General features: G+C 54.8%; 5 protein-coding genes across 5 annotated transcripts; 2 read left to right on the top strand and 3 right to left on the bottom strand.

The window, feature by feature from the left end:
- Positions 1-2,846: 2,846 nt before the first annotated feature.
- CABS01_06815 (cyclin) lies at positions 2,847-3,989 on the bottom strand (the record flags this gene model as incomplete). The annotated part of the gene is made up of 1 exon (XM_060540180.1): positions 2,847-3,989. One exon carries the CDS (start codon positions 3,987-3,989, stop codon positions 2,847-2,849), a length of 1,143 nt encoding a protein of 380 aa, XP_060403864.1.
- Positions 3,990-7,813: 3,824 nt separating this feature from the next.
- CABS01_06814 (uncharacterized protein) lies at positions 7,814-8,116 on the top strand (the record flags this gene model as incomplete). The annotated part of the gene is made up of 1 exon (XM_060540179.1): positions 7,814-8,116. One exon carries the CDS (start codon positions 7,814-7,816, stop codon positions 8,114-8,116), a length of 303 nt encoding a protein of 100 aa, XP_060403863.1.
- A 2,686-nt stretch (positions 8,117-10,802) lies between these two features.
- On the bottom strand, positions 10,803-11,108 carry CABS01_06813 (uncharacterized protein; the record flags this gene model as incomplete). Its single annotated transcript, XM_060540178.1, has 1 exon — positions 10,803-11,108. The coding sequence occupies one exon, from the start codon at positions 11,106-11,108 to the stop codon at positions 10,803-10,805; it is 306 nt and encodes a 101-aa protein (XP_060403862.1).
- A 906-nt stretch (positions 11,109-12,014) lies between these two features.
- CABS01_06812 (uncharacterized protein) lies at positions 12,015-13,226 on the top strand (the record flags this gene model as incomplete). The annotated part of the gene is made up of 2 exons (XM_060540177.1): positions 12,015-12,468; positions 13,018-13,226. The coding sequence occupies 2 exons, from the start codon at positions 12,015-12,017 to the stop codon at positions 13,224-13,226; spliced, it is 663 nt and encodes a 220-aa protein (XP_060403861.1).
- Positions 13,227-14,126: 900 nt separating this feature from the next.
- CABS01_06811 (uncharacterized protein) lies at positions 14,127-14,375 on the bottom strand (the record flags this gene model as incomplete). Its single annotated transcript, XM_060540176.1, has 1 exon — positions 14,127-14,375. One exon carries the CDS (start codon positions 14,373-14,375, stop codon positions 14,127-14,129), a length of 249 nt encoding a protein of 82 aa, XP_060403860.1.
- Between the last annotated feature and the right edge of the window lie 783 nt (positions 14,376-15,158).

Here is a 15,158-nt window from a genome sequence, read left to right as displayed (position 1 = left end):
AACAGCCAACTTGGAGGTGTGTTTGAAACTCTCTTCTTTTCGCTGTCGCCCAACCAAATGTCCAAGATGGCACCTTTTACAGACGTCACTATGTTCTTGGACCCCTAAGAATCGAGAAAACCTTGTCGGCGAATTTCTGGTAGACACTACGTACTTATCCGCCTCACTTTGGCCCATTCCGCCGAATCTATCGCACATGTCATTGACACACTAGGTACCGTACCCGTGTAACCACATTATGCGTCACGACACCTCTATGTGCATCGCCCCAAAAAACGCCGATGTAGGCTACCTATTCTTAAAACCGTTGGATACACGGCGGATTCGGAGATAAACGTAAGCAGGACGGATGCGAAAAGGAAGATGCCCAAAATACGACGACAACCTGTGGGCTGGGCCTTTTCACCGGGGGAGGTTTATTCAAGTATAGTGAGCCGCATTTCGATCGAATTCATCAACCCTCACTCAGCCCCCCTCGCCCTCGTCCTTTTCGGGTTCTGAACTTCCTTCCACTGGATCCGGAATAGAGCGGACACACTTTCACCACTCTGATGTCCCGACCCCAGATACCTTTTTTCGGGATCCTCCGTGAAGGGGTTCCGGAATACCTACCTACCCTCTCTCTCAAGTGACCCAAAGACCCGGAACGATGCCCGACGCTTATTTTCGCGGCAGCACCGTAGTACCGTAGCACAACGTAGCGGTAGCGTCAGATCTAAAGGGGGGCGGAGGGCGGAGAGATGGGGGAGGGGGAAGGAAGGAAGAGGAAAAGCCTGGATCTAGGTTGTGAGCTTGTTGGATTTTTTTGGAAATCTGTCATGAGCCTGGGCTGTCAGTGTTCACGTCAAATACGGTACGCTATCATCAAGCGGGATTTCAAGGCTGCCTAATCGACCATACCCCGCGATATCCAAGGCCTGGACCCCTCCCCTCCTCCTGCTCCGATCCCACCGCCGGCACCGGCATCATCGACCGCTATTCTCCGATAAGGTACCTACGGAAGGTTGGGATTAGGAAAGGGGAAGGGGAAAGGGGAGTGAACCAAGCCAACAGGCCCGTATCCAAACCCGACCCAAACACACTTCCAAATCTGTCTTTCATCCTCCTTTTCCCATCCATCCATCCATCTCCTTTTCCCTTCCTTGAATCGGTGAAGAACAAGATCCAGAGGCTCGCGGGCTCGCGGTACACATCTCCTTCCGAAGCCACTACCGCACGTAAACGTCCACGCCCTCCAGTCCGCCTCCGTCCGTTCAGCCAAAAAGTCATCACCCCCGTGAAAAAAAAAACCCCCGTACCCGGTCTCCCCAACACCCGCATCCGTCGTCGGGAAATCCCATAGGTCTCACTTATTCCTCCCCCCCGGTTCCTTCAATCCCAAATACGGATACTCGGTACCTCTAGATGCCGAAATCGTCTACCCAACGATCGGGCGTGACGAAAAAAAAGACCGTTACGATTGCAAATCTTGGATCCTTGGGTGGCTTTCAAGGTTTCTTCCGTTCTCTAACTTCTCCGAGGTACCTGACCGCATCCTTTTGGAAGGGGGGAAGAAGAACCAAACGCAGAAACACACCGACAAAAGGTTGCAGCAATAGAAAAAAACTCTCTCGTCCGATTCATGCCCCCCAGTACCGCGCACGCTGATTTGCCCCTGCCTGTCCTGCGTACTGACGTCGCTCGGTGCATGTTCATGACTAGAGTAAAACCCGTCGACCTAAGAAACCTATAGCTATTGACAGTCCAGTATGGGGTAAAAAAGATAAGCTTCTACAAGAAGTCATGGCACGTCATGCAAATCAGTACAATCAAGAATTTTACCCTTCCAGAAATGACCCGTCATCGTGAAGAGTAACAAAAAAAAAAAAAAACAAGAAATGCTCTGCATCACCGTGGAGAAATCGACTACATCACCGACGAAAGGGAAGGGGAAAAAAAAAAGTATCGGAACAATCCCAACTGCATGCGATCCCGTGAGTATGCCGCGGGCAGACATGAGAACACGGTGAAATGACCGGCAGCGTAGCATCGCCCTCTAGGTTACCACCCCCACAATTGTCTGTACGGGATCAAATGTCTCGCATTGTCCGCTGAATGCGAATTCCTCCCCTCTGGGCTGCTCACGGTTCACCACCACCACCCCCACACCGCCGGTTTGGCTGGCTGGCTGGCTGCATTCACCCGTCACGAGGGGAGAACATCAAGACATACCGGTACCATACAAGAATAAATTTTTCTCATTAGCGCCAACCAGCCGGTCTAGGTAGACCATGATTCCGGACTCTCTCAAACTCTGGCCCGAGCTGCAAGCAGGAGTCGACTTCACCGTTCACGATAACCAAAGAGTCGGGAACTCGAGATAATTGTTTGGAAGCGGGCCAAGGCCCGTTGCTTTCATTTGTAGGGGTATCAAGTTTCGCAGTTGCGACTTCGATGAGTGACCCGCGTACTGCTGCTAGGCTAAAGTATGTGCCAGACTGTCTAAGCCGAGGCGTGCCAGTTTCCCCAATCCTAATCCCACACGACGACCCTCTACCATGCGAGGACGTCAAATGACCCAAAGAAGAAGAGAAAAATCATGTTCATGAATGTCCGCCCAACACCGTTCCATATATGCAAATGCCCGAGGATGCTCTATCCTCGATTCGTAGTCCATGTACCACCAGTCCATTACCAACGCCTTCGGATAAAAGAAAAAGGAAAAAAGATGGTGAAATCAAGTCTTCCCCCGGATGTCTCTATAGCACAATCCAACACCATGCTTTTTTGGGGGGTGGCTCAAAACGTGAGAAAAGTTGTAAAAATGGAGGCTGTGACAAAGGTGAAAATTGTGTTGCGCAGCAGGTTTACCGCACAGTCACGGCGCCGCCGAAGACGCGGCCCCACATCCCGCGGCCCATGCGGGCTCTCTTGGCCTTTGTGCCATCTTGCATGTCGCGGAGCTCCTCGGTGCTGATTTCGTAGGGCAAAAGAGGCTTGCGCTTCGGAAGCGTTGATGCAGGCTGCTCAATGTGCACCTCCACTGGCGACTCGTACAAGCTACCGTTGGGAACGTACATGTACGGCTCGTCGGCGGGGTTGTCGAGAGGCGTGGTGGCACGCGATTGAGACCGGCTCGATGCCACTGAAGGAGCGTAGGAGCTGACGGAGCTGCCATAGCTGCTGCTGTAGCACAGACCGGGAGGGGTGATGGAAGATCCGCTGTACGTGCGGGCGTGGTCGGGCGATTCCAGGCGGGAGCGGGAGCTCGCACGCGATGACGGGGGGCTGGGGTAGGTGTTGTACATCATCTCCTCGTGTCTGCGGCGCATCTCCTCCTCTTGCTTGCGGCGGCGTGCGATGCGGCGGGCATGCTTGGCCTCGATCTCGGCGCGGATAGGAGCCAGGAAGGGGTCAAGCTCGCGGTAGAGATCCTCCTCAGAGATCCTGAGCTCCCAGTCGAGGAGGAAGAGAAGCTGCTTCTCCATCAGATTGACTTCCGTTCTGCTGAAGCCAAAGTTGGAGAAATCATTGTTGACGTGGCTGTAGGTGGCCCAGTGCTTGTTCTTGGGTGAGCTGTCGTTGAGGTACTTGGCGGTCAGGATGAGGGCAGCAAGGAAGATGCGGTGTGTTGTGCATCGCAGACCGCGAGCCATGGGCTGGAGGCGAGACTTGAGTCTGGTGAGGTAGACCAGAGTAGACATCAGAGTAGGGACCTGGACGTTGGAGGAAACAACGAGTTGTGTAATGAAGGCCTCGAGGGTAGGCAAATCGGCGTCTTCGGTGCGAACGGCGCGGGGCTCGGGTGTCCTGGGTGGCGTCGGGGGAAGCTGCTGTTGACGTTGGGCCTCTGCGGAAGCGGGAGGCATCAGAGCACTGTCGCATGAGATGACATTGTAGGCGGCACCAGCCAAGTACGAGATCATGGACTTGCTGACGGGTTGGTAGACAAAGTGGTCGAGGGCGGCGGCGTTGAGCTCGGCCAAGCTGAGATGTGACCGTGACTCCATTGTGTATGTGTAATGTGGTTGAGGATGAGGTGGTTGGTAGTGAAGGATGGAGATGGAGATGATGATTCCAAGTGGAGTCGTAGTAACAGTCAAGGGCTCCTTGGTGTAGAAGGAGTGTTCCTTTTGTTGTTGGTTGGTGAAGAGTTCGTTGAAGAGTGACGAAATAAGAGGAGATTAGAGAGAATGGTAGAAGGGCAGGCTGGGCTGATATATTCAGACGAAAAGGAGGGTACGAGCGTGGTGTGCGGCGAAGTTCATATGCCTCGTCGCAATTGCTGGGGCCAGCCTCTGGGGATGAGCCTGGTAGAGAGGGATGCGGAACAGCCAGTCGTCAGTGGGTGACGTGCGGTCCACGAGGCTGAGTGGGCAGGTTGTCAGGGGGTCGCTAGTCAAGTGCTAGCGTAGTAGGGGGTTAGTTTTTTAGGGGAGTCTCAGCAGGACGCCGACGGAAGTGCCTGCTGGGGGGGCTTGGATGCTTGGGGTGGGCTGGAATGCTGTAGATCCCAGGGGTGCAGGGGTGTGAAGGCCAACAGGGGGGAGGGGCGTGCTTGGGTTTGGGTGGCAGGGGGTGGTTAGGGAGGCGTGGACGATGCTCCGAATGGAAAAGAGGTGTGTCGATAAACCACCAGCAGAACTGGACAAGAAAGTTGTCCAAAAGAAGCGAGGTCGCAGGGGGGTAAGCGGACTGGCCGGCAGGGGTCTGGATCTCTAGACTCTCGCGGGTTGCAGACTCGGTGCGAGCGGCTGCAAGTCGGTGGGTTTGCTTTTCGTGCTGCTGTATTTAACCTTCAAATCAGAGATGGGACTGTGGCGCTACCCTCTTGGAGAGTAAGTTCGCGTACGGTCTGAGTCTGCCCAGACGAAGGAGTGTAATATTGTTGCTGCGAGGTTCTCGCAAGTGGCCTTGGCGGTGCAAAGATGCCACGGTCGATAGGACACGGAAACAAGTAAATCTCGTCGGTATCAACGGAGAGATTGGTCTAGCTGCGGTGTTGTGGGTATTGTTGCAATGATTGTGAATGTGCTGGTATAGCGGAATAGAGGAACGATTTCGGCGATGTCGGCGAGTATCCGGCAGGTGGCGATTTGTGAATGTAGTAGAATGGTAGACGCCAACGACGTCGGCAAAGAAGGACGAAAGGGCGCTGGTCAAGTGGGTTTCCTGGATGCTGGAAACAGAGAAGTTGGAGTATGGCGGCTAATGCTTATTGCGATTGTTCAAGGCGACGACAATGGCAGTGAACAGACCAAAACCCAAACTTCTGGAAAATGCCCGGTGGCCTATGACGAATGGAGGAATAGGACAACTTTTCAAGGTTCTGCAAACGGACGCTGAGAGCCGAGTCAAGTTTGCCAAGCGCTTGGAAGAGTTGCGGTTGAGGAGGTGACGGCGTCAAGTAAATCGACCCGGGGGCGAGTCAGGGATTATTGCGGCCTGTGGTTTTTGGGTTTGAGTTTAGGAGAAAGGGTCGAGACGTCGATGCGATTTCCTCGTCTCGTCGTGAAATGAGCTTGATGCGTCGACCACTGTCTAGGACAGATTGAGCCAACGGTCGGCGATTTGAGTTGGATCGGATTGATTAAGCAAGTGAAGATTGACGGCTGGGTCGTGCGTCGTGAATCCAAGGCTACTCGGCAGCGAGCGGGATGAGGGAGTGGGATGGAGTATCCGTGAGGTATCGGTATTAGTTTGCTCTACCTGAAGGCGGTAGAAGCGGCAGGGCGGCGGTGATCCGTTTGAGGATCGAAATTATTCGCAACGACGAGGACGGTCGAATCAGAGCTTCCGAGCCAGCGGACGGTGCAAGACGAATGTCGATTGTTGATTAATTGTTCTCGGGGCCGCGGGGCGGTTGCGATGCAGTCGGATGTGCAGCAGAGCAGAGCAGCTGGTCAGCAGCAACAGTGTGCTTTGTTCGGCCGGGATCCGAAGTCCGAAAACGTGAGAGCGGCGGTCGAAGACGGGAAAATGATTGACACTCCTTTCAACTCGGAGCGAGAGACCAGACTCGAAGGTTTGTCCGGCGCAAAGTGTCGCTGACAGATGAATTAAGTCGATATTGACGTTACAGGGCAACAAGGTACCGACGTCAAGGTGTTTAGGAATCGGGATGGTCCTAGGAATGGAGTCTCTCGATGCAACAAGCAATGTGTCCAGAGAACTGTTCTACTGGACCAGAGTGCTGGGAAGATGGAAATGACGACAGGGCAGTTGTCAAGCAGTGTCCCCTAACGTATAACGTATCCTGTAGAGAAGGTTCGGTAACGTCCAAGGTTGGGCACAACGTGAACCGTGTGTAAGGTCAAAGTTGTATAGTGAGCGAGGCTTTGGCAATGCACTTTTCCGAAGTTGAATCCGCTTTCCACTTCTCAGGGCGATGCGGTGGAGAGTATGGGGTACGTGGACCGACGGGTCAAAATTGCGCGGAGAAGGAGGTAGCGGGTACTTGATGCCGTTCTCAAAGTTCTCGACCGTGCAAAGTATCGGGAGTGTGTCCGGTGGCAGTTGGGTGCGAGGCGGTGCAGGTTGTCTTTCTGCGAATGGAAAGCCGCAAGCAGGGGACGTCCAAGTTGGGCAGTTGGGGTCGACTGGATTGGGTGGATGAGATTGATTGGGAACCACACACGCTATGATGCAGTATGCAGCAGGTGCTTGTCCAAGGGTTCGAGGCTTTCGGGCAGAATCGAAGGCGGAATTGAACACGAGGGTTAAAGTGTCGATGGTGAAGAGAGTGTGGGTGATTGATGGATTGCTTGATGGCTGGTGGTTGGGTTGATGGCTGAAAGAATGCAGGCTGGTGTCTGCCTTTTAATTCAGACTCGTGTGGGCGAAATATTCGACGACGACGACAGGGACGAGACGGAAAATGACGATCCAAGCAAGATTCAATAGATCCAATAAGGAGTATTCGGTTCCAGTTCCAGTTCCAAATCTCTTGGTGATGGAGACGGCGGATGGCGGCCGTGACCAAAGGGATCAGAATTGGTATTATCTGGAGGAAAGCCTTGGCAAGTCGGCAGACGGAAAGGCGCTGGCGGCGAAGTGATGGGATGGGACGAGAGCGCGCGAGCGGGCAGCAGCGACGCTTGGTCTGTGTGTGAGAGTGCGTACGAAGCACTCCGTGGTGGTGCACAGTTGGAAGGCGCTACTGGCAGCTGTGGGGCGACAGAACCACTGGAATGGGAAAGTCGTTGGAGGGGCTCGAGGGGGAAGGAGCGACGAGCAACTTGGGGATGTACCTCTCGGAGACGCGATGGCCAGCAACGGAGGGGTTCGATATTTGAGAGTAAACAAGAAATTCGAGGAAAGTAAACAGAAGGGTAAACAAGAAGCCCGGCAACTAGAGGAAAAAACAAGTATTGAAGAGATCCGATTCGTATTAACCAGGCCGGCTGTTGTTGAAGATGAAATCGGGGGAAAGAGACGCGTTCTGCGTTGGTAGATCGGTAGCTTCCGGAGTACCTCCGAGTCGGTGCTGTCTCTGCTCCGTCTCCCTGCTTTCGCTGGTTGATGGATGGTGGTGAAGGCCGGCGGTGGTGCTATTGGATGCGGAGAGGACTAATGACAAACTGTCGTATTCAATACAACAGCCCTCGAATGCCGGCGATGATGCAGGTTGATTTGGAAATAAAGAAAAAGGAGAATCACGTCCGAGCAGATCAAGACTCAAGATTCAAGACTCAAGAGGGAGGAGGACACAGGGATGAAATATAGTGCTGCTAGAGGCGCCGAGATGAGGGATGAGATCGATATATTTACTTTTGCAAGCCCAAATCCCAAGACCCAAGACCCAAAAGTAAGATTGAGACCACTCATCAAGACCATGACCAAGACCACGGCCCAAATCAAGGTACAAAGTATCCGTACACGCGCAACGCTGGGCCGGGTTACGGACGGGAGCACGATGCAGGATTGGATCCGCCGGTCCTTGACGGCGGCGACGAACAAGAACGACAACAACCGAGCCGCGAACCATTGTGTAATAGGCCGACCTTCATTTGGGAGTGTCTCACGAAGCCCGTTGACTGGCCAGAACAGCTCGGTTCAAAACTTCAGGGCCCCTCCCACCTCGCAACCCAGTACCGCTGCACACCAGAAGCGATCCCATTTCAGCCAGTGGTTGTAGAAACACAAAGACACGATCCCACAAGCAAGGGCCCATGTCTCCCAAAACAAGCAGCAGCAGCGTTTCTTGTCCACCCAGAGCCCCAGGCGACAGACTGCAGCAAAACATGCGCACGTACGAAGGCCAGCGGCGACTCGCCAGTAAGATTAAGGTATCTGGAGGAAAGCACTCCGTACGGATGGTTAGGTACCTTGGTGCTTGTCTATTCCTGTTCACTTGAGAGGTACACTTCCAGGTACCTTGTTATCGAGGAAAGTGCACCTCGTACGCGGGAGAAGAAGGAAAGGGAGGCACGGAAGCGGACCCACCCCCAGCCATTCGCTGCTTCTCCATCTGTCAGTCAAGTGAGCTGGCGCCTGCACCTCACGTTGCTTGGACATTTTCATTGGCTGCTATGAGGCGGAAGGAGCAAGTACGATACGGATACGTATCCATGCCTTCATCTGGAGTCGCCCTCCCTTGCCTCTTGCCTCTTGTTGCAGCCCTTGCCTGACGCCTGACGCTGGTGGTGGGAGCCAGAGATGAAATGTGACTGGATCAAATGAACGAATCCTCAGCCGCCAGCTCACAACCAAAAAAGAATCAACTACGAATACGCATACGGGAGTAGTGGCATACCTACTACCTTGCAGTAAAGCACAGCAGAACAGACTCAGGCACGCGAGCCAAGGTACCTCCAACGCACGTCAGCTTGCTTTCCGCTGTCACTAACATGGACTGCTGCAGCTAGGTCTACGCATACTGTCGTATACCTACCCCAAAAGACCTGAAAACGACACAATCGATGCGCGCGGTTCATTGGTGGCCGCGTCCTACCTCGAGTACGCCGATGAAACAAGCGATGGGCAGCTTTCTCCAGCCCTCTCTACCAATCGATTCACGAACATGGCCAAGAAACAAGACCCTCCGGAGAACTCGAACTCGCTTCCGTCTGGAGGACTAACGACCCTTCAACTCGCCCACCTCGAACTACTGGGCGTCTATGTGTAATCTCCGCAATTCTTTATTTTCGGCTCCCTCTCTGAAACAGCGTATCGACCGGCCTTGCCTCGCCTTACCTGAACGAGACATGATGTCGACCACGTCTATCGAGTGTTAGCATGCCGCGCCGCGCACTTCCCGACCGATGAGAACCGGCCCGCGTCGTGACCGATCTTTCTTGACCTGGCGCCGTTTCGCCGCCGCCGCCTTGCTTCTCGCCCTCTGCTTAGAATTTTAGGCTCTGGAAACAAGTTGACCTTACGCCTCCGTGACTCATCTCCTGTCCCCTACCGCTCTGCTGTGTCACGGTTTACCGCTGTTGGGCTGTTGGCCAGGCTTGGCTATGCTGCTCTGATTTGGAGACGCCCCTGCTACTCGCCTGCAATCATGCTCGCCTTTGCCAATCTTATCACTGCACCAGAAGGGATCAACACACGTACGCCCTTCTTGAACCTTGAATCTCTTGCTGTACTCCGTACACTCAATGGTTTACCCGTGGGCGGAAAGTATCATCAAACAAAGCCACAGCCAACTACTGTTCTGCAACCAGTGCTGCTTTGGTGTGCATTACGGCCTACATGATGCCGCCCATCTTCAAGAAAGTCCACATGGACAACGATGAACGCCTCCAGCTTTGGCATCCACAGAGTTGCTCCAAAGGCCGACGCCCGCGCTGGCAAAAGCCTGAACAGTCTGAACAAAGTGAGACCACGCCCGCAGGTTGCGGCACAGCATAGCCAATCCCGCCTGGGCGATTCCTTGGTTTCGAAATCATCACCAATGTTGTTTCCCATTTTGCATCAACAGCTCAACAGCAAAAGAAGGCCGCAACAGGTCAAGCGTCTGGTGCTGCTCATGAAACGACACACATACACAGCGCCCTCTTTTTCGGCCTCTGAGACATTTCCTAATGGTTTTGCGTCCTGCCACCAGCTTAACCGTCAGCTAGCGGAACATGAGGGCTGTCAGCCAACCACGGTCAATCGTTTTACACTCTAGCGGCCTGTTGGCATACTCAGCAGTGGCTCCCTGTTAACTTCAAAGACTTAGGCTACCCCCAGCCCAGTCCAGCCAGGAAATGTCTTCCAACCCCACGAATCTGAGAACCTCACGTTTCTAGCTGGGGGGTTTGCTCCTTTGTCGGGCCTTCGGGGTATCAGCAACACACTGGATTTCCTGGCGCACCTTGGCTTGCCTGAAAGGGAAGAAGGAGCCGTTAATCGTGTGGCTTCACCTACTCGCCTCCCACTGAAATCCCAAACTGACTTTTCGAGTACACGGAGTTCCTCCACAAGGCGGGAATCTCATCCAATCCTCGATCAAGCACAAAGCCCTCGCCGCAATCCTAGCCCCTAGCTCAACAGTCAGTTAAACGTCCAGGCCAATCAACCCTTGCCGTCTATCAATCACAGCCAAACGTCGAGATATGGGCCTCATGCCTTTCCCATAACCGGTTACCCTGCCCTACGCTGGAGATGATCTCCGGCAACACGCAGGACACGGACTCTGTCTCAATGCCGCCAACAGTCTACAGGCGCAATCCTACCACCCGCCAAAAAGTCAAAAGTTTCGGGTTCGCATGACTGATCGCTCCCTTCCCGCAATTGACAAGAGGGTGTAGCCATGCTGTGGCTCAGAACGAGCTCGTGTTCGACTTCACTGGAGGGAAATGCCCCCTGCTGGCAATATGCTCACGCACTAATCGCTACTCCCGTCCCCTGAAGTAGATCGTTCCCCACGTTACGGTTTCATGTGTATGCCTTTTCATTCCCAATCGAATGCACTCCCCTCCGGCTTTACGTGTCCAAGTCGCGTTTGGGATCACTGCAACGGTCCCCCTATCTTCTCCATTTGATTCTGGCTTCCTCGGGTCAGTGGACCGACGCCGAGACGCAGGGTGAGAGTCGAGAATGCGGAGGGTGAGAAGCTGACAGCCTAGCGCAAGCAAGGACTCACATTCACACATTATCGTCCAAAGGCCCCCAACAAAGTGTGGTCCTGCTGGCTCCATCGTGAGCCAACGACTTGCATGCAGAGTCTCGTGCGAATAAGCCCGGGCCCCTCGTTGCAGAGACAAGGACAGAGACCGGATGGCAGCTGACAAGCGGCCACAAGCACCGTCGACAACCACATGCTCGAGCCCTACGGTCGGCGTCGATAGCTTCGCGCCAAGCGTCTGTTCGAAATGGCCTCCTGCGACGGTGGCTTCGCCATGACCCGCTGGCCACCGAACGACTTGCCAAATGTGTCAGGCGTCTTGTTCGGGCCCAATTTACATTGCTTTCCCCTCATCGTAGCCCATATCAAGACACCCAGCCGCTTACTAGTACTCGATCCCTACGTTACCTATTGCGGCGTTATCTGCTTAACTGACGGGTACTATGATGCCCCTCTTATCTCGGGCAGGAGGGTGCTAACGACAGCCACCATGCATCAAGGCGCTGAGTGCTTGAAAGATGGTATGCTTGAAATCCTGCAACAGCCTAACCTCTATTGCAGCCCACCTGGAGTTTCCCCTGAAAGGCGCGACAGATCTGCACCCTCTTTTGCTTGTAACGCAGCGGGGCGGACATACCACAGCTTTCGAGTCTAGCCCTGGGGAAGTGGTTGCGCAAGCGTACGAGTACCTCATCGGCTGTCCAACTAAACCCCATTTTCAGGGGGTCGGTCGATGGCAGAGGAATCGATTCGACTGTATCTGGCACCGGAAGGTTGATGCAGTAATGCAACCAGGTACCCTGCTTACAATCATCACAAGTAACGCAGAGGGAAGTTGGAAGAGGGGGAGCAGAATCAACCCATCTTCACCGCCCGGATATGCTCCTTCGCTGTGGCATCACCAATTCATTCGGTCGAGTTGGTCCACGTCGCATGCTGAGCCAACGCAGAGACTCAAGCTCGTCCAGCCATTGCAGAAATGCAGTGTCCGCCGGCCGTCCGTCCGTCTAGACCGTCTCGGCACCCGACCGAATTCCTCACCGCCTCCCTTCTCCCTCCTCTCAACGACTCCCGAGCTCCATCTCCCACCTCCTCAAACCCGGGGCCCACATGCGCCGGAAGGCCTTGCCGCTTCGGTCCTGGTGTGTCGGAGACCACTCCGGTACAATGCCACGCGAGAGCCGTGATTGGCGGGGTGGCCTTGGAACGGAACACCAGCACTGCAGTACGAGTTCGCCAATCGCGCCTCAAGGCCCAGGCCACACAAGGTGGCTATGTCCCGAGACAGATTGTGGCTGAAGTTCCGAACTTGCCCACGACCAGCTGCTCGGGAGGCCTGCCTATTGACGAAAATCGATTATTTTCCAGCCTGTTGAGCCGAATGCGACAACGTCTTCGGCCACAGCGTCGTGATCCGGTGCGGCTCAGACAAAGTGCATCAAAAAAGACACCTGTTCGCCTGACACAACAAACATCGGCAGTCTCCGCCACACGGAGATGTTCGTGATGCGAATTCATGCGCCCACTGAAGCGATGAACCACTTATGGTGTCTTGTCCCCTGTACCGTTCGGCTTGTGCCAGCTGATGGGAGGCATGCCCATGCGCGGGTACGGGGTATGGATCTGGGACCGTGGCAGGGGGTGATGGAAGCCAGGCATTCGCTGAATCTGTACCCCGCATAGGGCGGTCTCTCTCCCATTTTGAGCCACAGTTGCGGCATGCCTTTCAACGCATCAACGTTCACGCCCCCCCTTGGGACCCTTTCCCCTGTCACGCTGGGACGATCGCGCGTTCCCATTCGTTCAGCAGGGGATTCCAAGGTGTGGTGCGTGCGCTGCTCTCAATCTGTCATCCCATCCATCGCTGATCGCCGGCCTCGGCTCTTTAGTCAGTTGATCGACGACTCTTCCGATCACCCTCTTCAGGGATTTAGCTGCCCTGCCGTGCCTGCGTCGAGCCCCCTTGCTCCTGTTGGCTACAGGCCTGGCCTGCTGCGCTCTCTTCCTCGCCAGGTCGCCCCTCGCTACTCGCAGTCGCAGTCGCAGCGCCAGAGGACGCGACAGCGACGGCGAACGTACTACGGTACCAGCCACACTTGGGGCCTCCCCTCCCCGCGGCGATTATTCATTCTCCCCTCCCGTCCCACCCGAGCCGCCACTTCCCGGATCCGAACATGGCTCTGGTGGTTAGTCATTCGTGTCCTTCTTTGGTGGCTTGGAAGGCCATGTTGACCCGGCCAGCGTCACACTGCAAATTGTCTCCGCCGCAGAAAAAGGAAGAAGAATAATCGGGACTTTGACAATGCCATGGCGGTGCAGGCAAGCCAATGTCACTCTTATCCAAGAACCCATGCCCATAGCATTGGAAGGGAAAACGCAGGCACGAAGCCCGCCAAGCCACCCTTCGTACGAAATGTCACTCCGCCGAGACTCAACAGAACGAACACTGCAAGCTTTCTACGAGGACTCTGTAAGGAGCTTCTCCTGTGTAATCCAGTGGTCATCTACCAGCGGCGTCCGCTTACCGGGGCGTGGCGCCGTCCGGTCGCCCCAATCCTTTGATGTCTCGGTCGCGGCGTGGAAGCGGGAAATTTTTGCCGCACCACGATGAACAATACGTAAAACCTACGTCGACTCGAAAACGCCAACCATGCGGTGTCTTGCGCGACGCCTCGTCGGCACGTCGCCGAGTGACCTTTCCTCATGTGGACGGCAATTCAAGCTCAACGCCGGCCCACGCAAGGAACGCCAGGAAGAAGAACAAGAAAGCCATCATTGTACCACCAAAACTGAGGCTTGTCTTTTCTTGCTCTCCTGTGAGAATGATGCTGTTCACTGGCACCACAGCGGCTCTCCCTCTACATTGACACCCCCATAACCATCGGACTACGCTTCCTGCTGTCGGACGCATAGGTCTGAAAGAATTGCTGTTCGAGGTTTGAACAGATGCAATTCATGGCTTTGGTGCCGGGCGCCAAAAGACTGCAGGCGGCTTATCCTCTTCTTAGCTCAATTCCTTAATTTTCAAACGCCAGCTGTAAAAGACGCCCGCTCGTGGGAACCAATGACGGCAGCCAAACCAAGATGGTCTCTACACGACAAGCAAAAGAGTAAGACAGGCGACGAACCGCTTGCCGTCGCCTCGAATCAGCCCCCAACCGCCGCGTTTCAGGAAGCGCGTCCTCGTCCTCTGCGCCTCAATTCTCGTTCCATCGCTGAGCTGCAGGACCTTGACTAGCGCCCGCGCATCAGTCATCCGAACATGGCTCTTCGTTCCTCCCATGTCTCCCGGGAGGCTCTCGCCCTCCCCCTCCCCCACAAGCGCCCGTCGACGTCTCATTGGCCTGCCCGGACGGCATGCCTCGAATAGACGCCGCACAGACTTTGGCTGATGGAAATAGCCACGGCAGTCTGCGTAGCCGCTGCCATCCTCATGCATCCACTCGCAAGGCCATTGGCCCCGCAGCCGCAGTCACCCTACCAGGTACCTTACCGACCCCAGAATCCTACTGCAAGGTTATCCGCTAGCTGAGGTAAGGTAACAGTCAAGGACGACAACAACAACAATTCCCCGAAAGCAGCACACCTTGTTCAACTCTATTACATACCCGCTTTAGGAACTCGAGTTTTGCCCACTAACGCCTCGCAGAGTCCTCTTCGTCATTCACTTCCTGGACCCGACAGACTGGATGAAGGCGTTCACAGCTGTTTGCGCGGACCGAGACAAGATCTAGCCCTGGTGTTCACCGTCGGGGTGATGGCCTTCAGCAGAAACAGCACACATCATCTTCGTCGGGGTCCACTATGCTAGACATCCCCGCTGGTCAACAAAAGAGCTTTCTATCCCATTTCTTATCCACCAACGAACTTCAACCCGCATCCGGCGAGACATGTTCAGCCAGCGCACATGGCAGCCTCCTGCTTCATCGACAACCAGAAACCTAACGGGCACAGCCTCCACAAAGTGCCTCGATCCTCCCCATCGCAGGATGCCAGAGACACACTTCCCGCCGGTTTCCATCAGCTCTCTGTCCGCCAAAGGTGTAGTGCCTCCAGTCTTGCTGCCACAAGCTTCAGGTCCCCGAGACACGCACCACGTCCTTGGGACCGATATCTGTCTGTT

Source organism: Colletotrichum abscissum (assembly GCF_030869225.1).
Source record: "Colletotrichum abscissum strain IMI 504890 chromosome Unknown Scaffold_14.1, whole genome shotgun sequence".
Lineage (NCBI taxonomy): Eukaryota > Fungi > Ascomycota > Sordariomycetes > Glomerellales > Glomerellaceae > Colletotrichum > Colletotrichum abscissum.
Note: the sequence above shows the minus strand (reverse complement) of the source record. Positions and strands in the feature narration are given on the sequence as shown.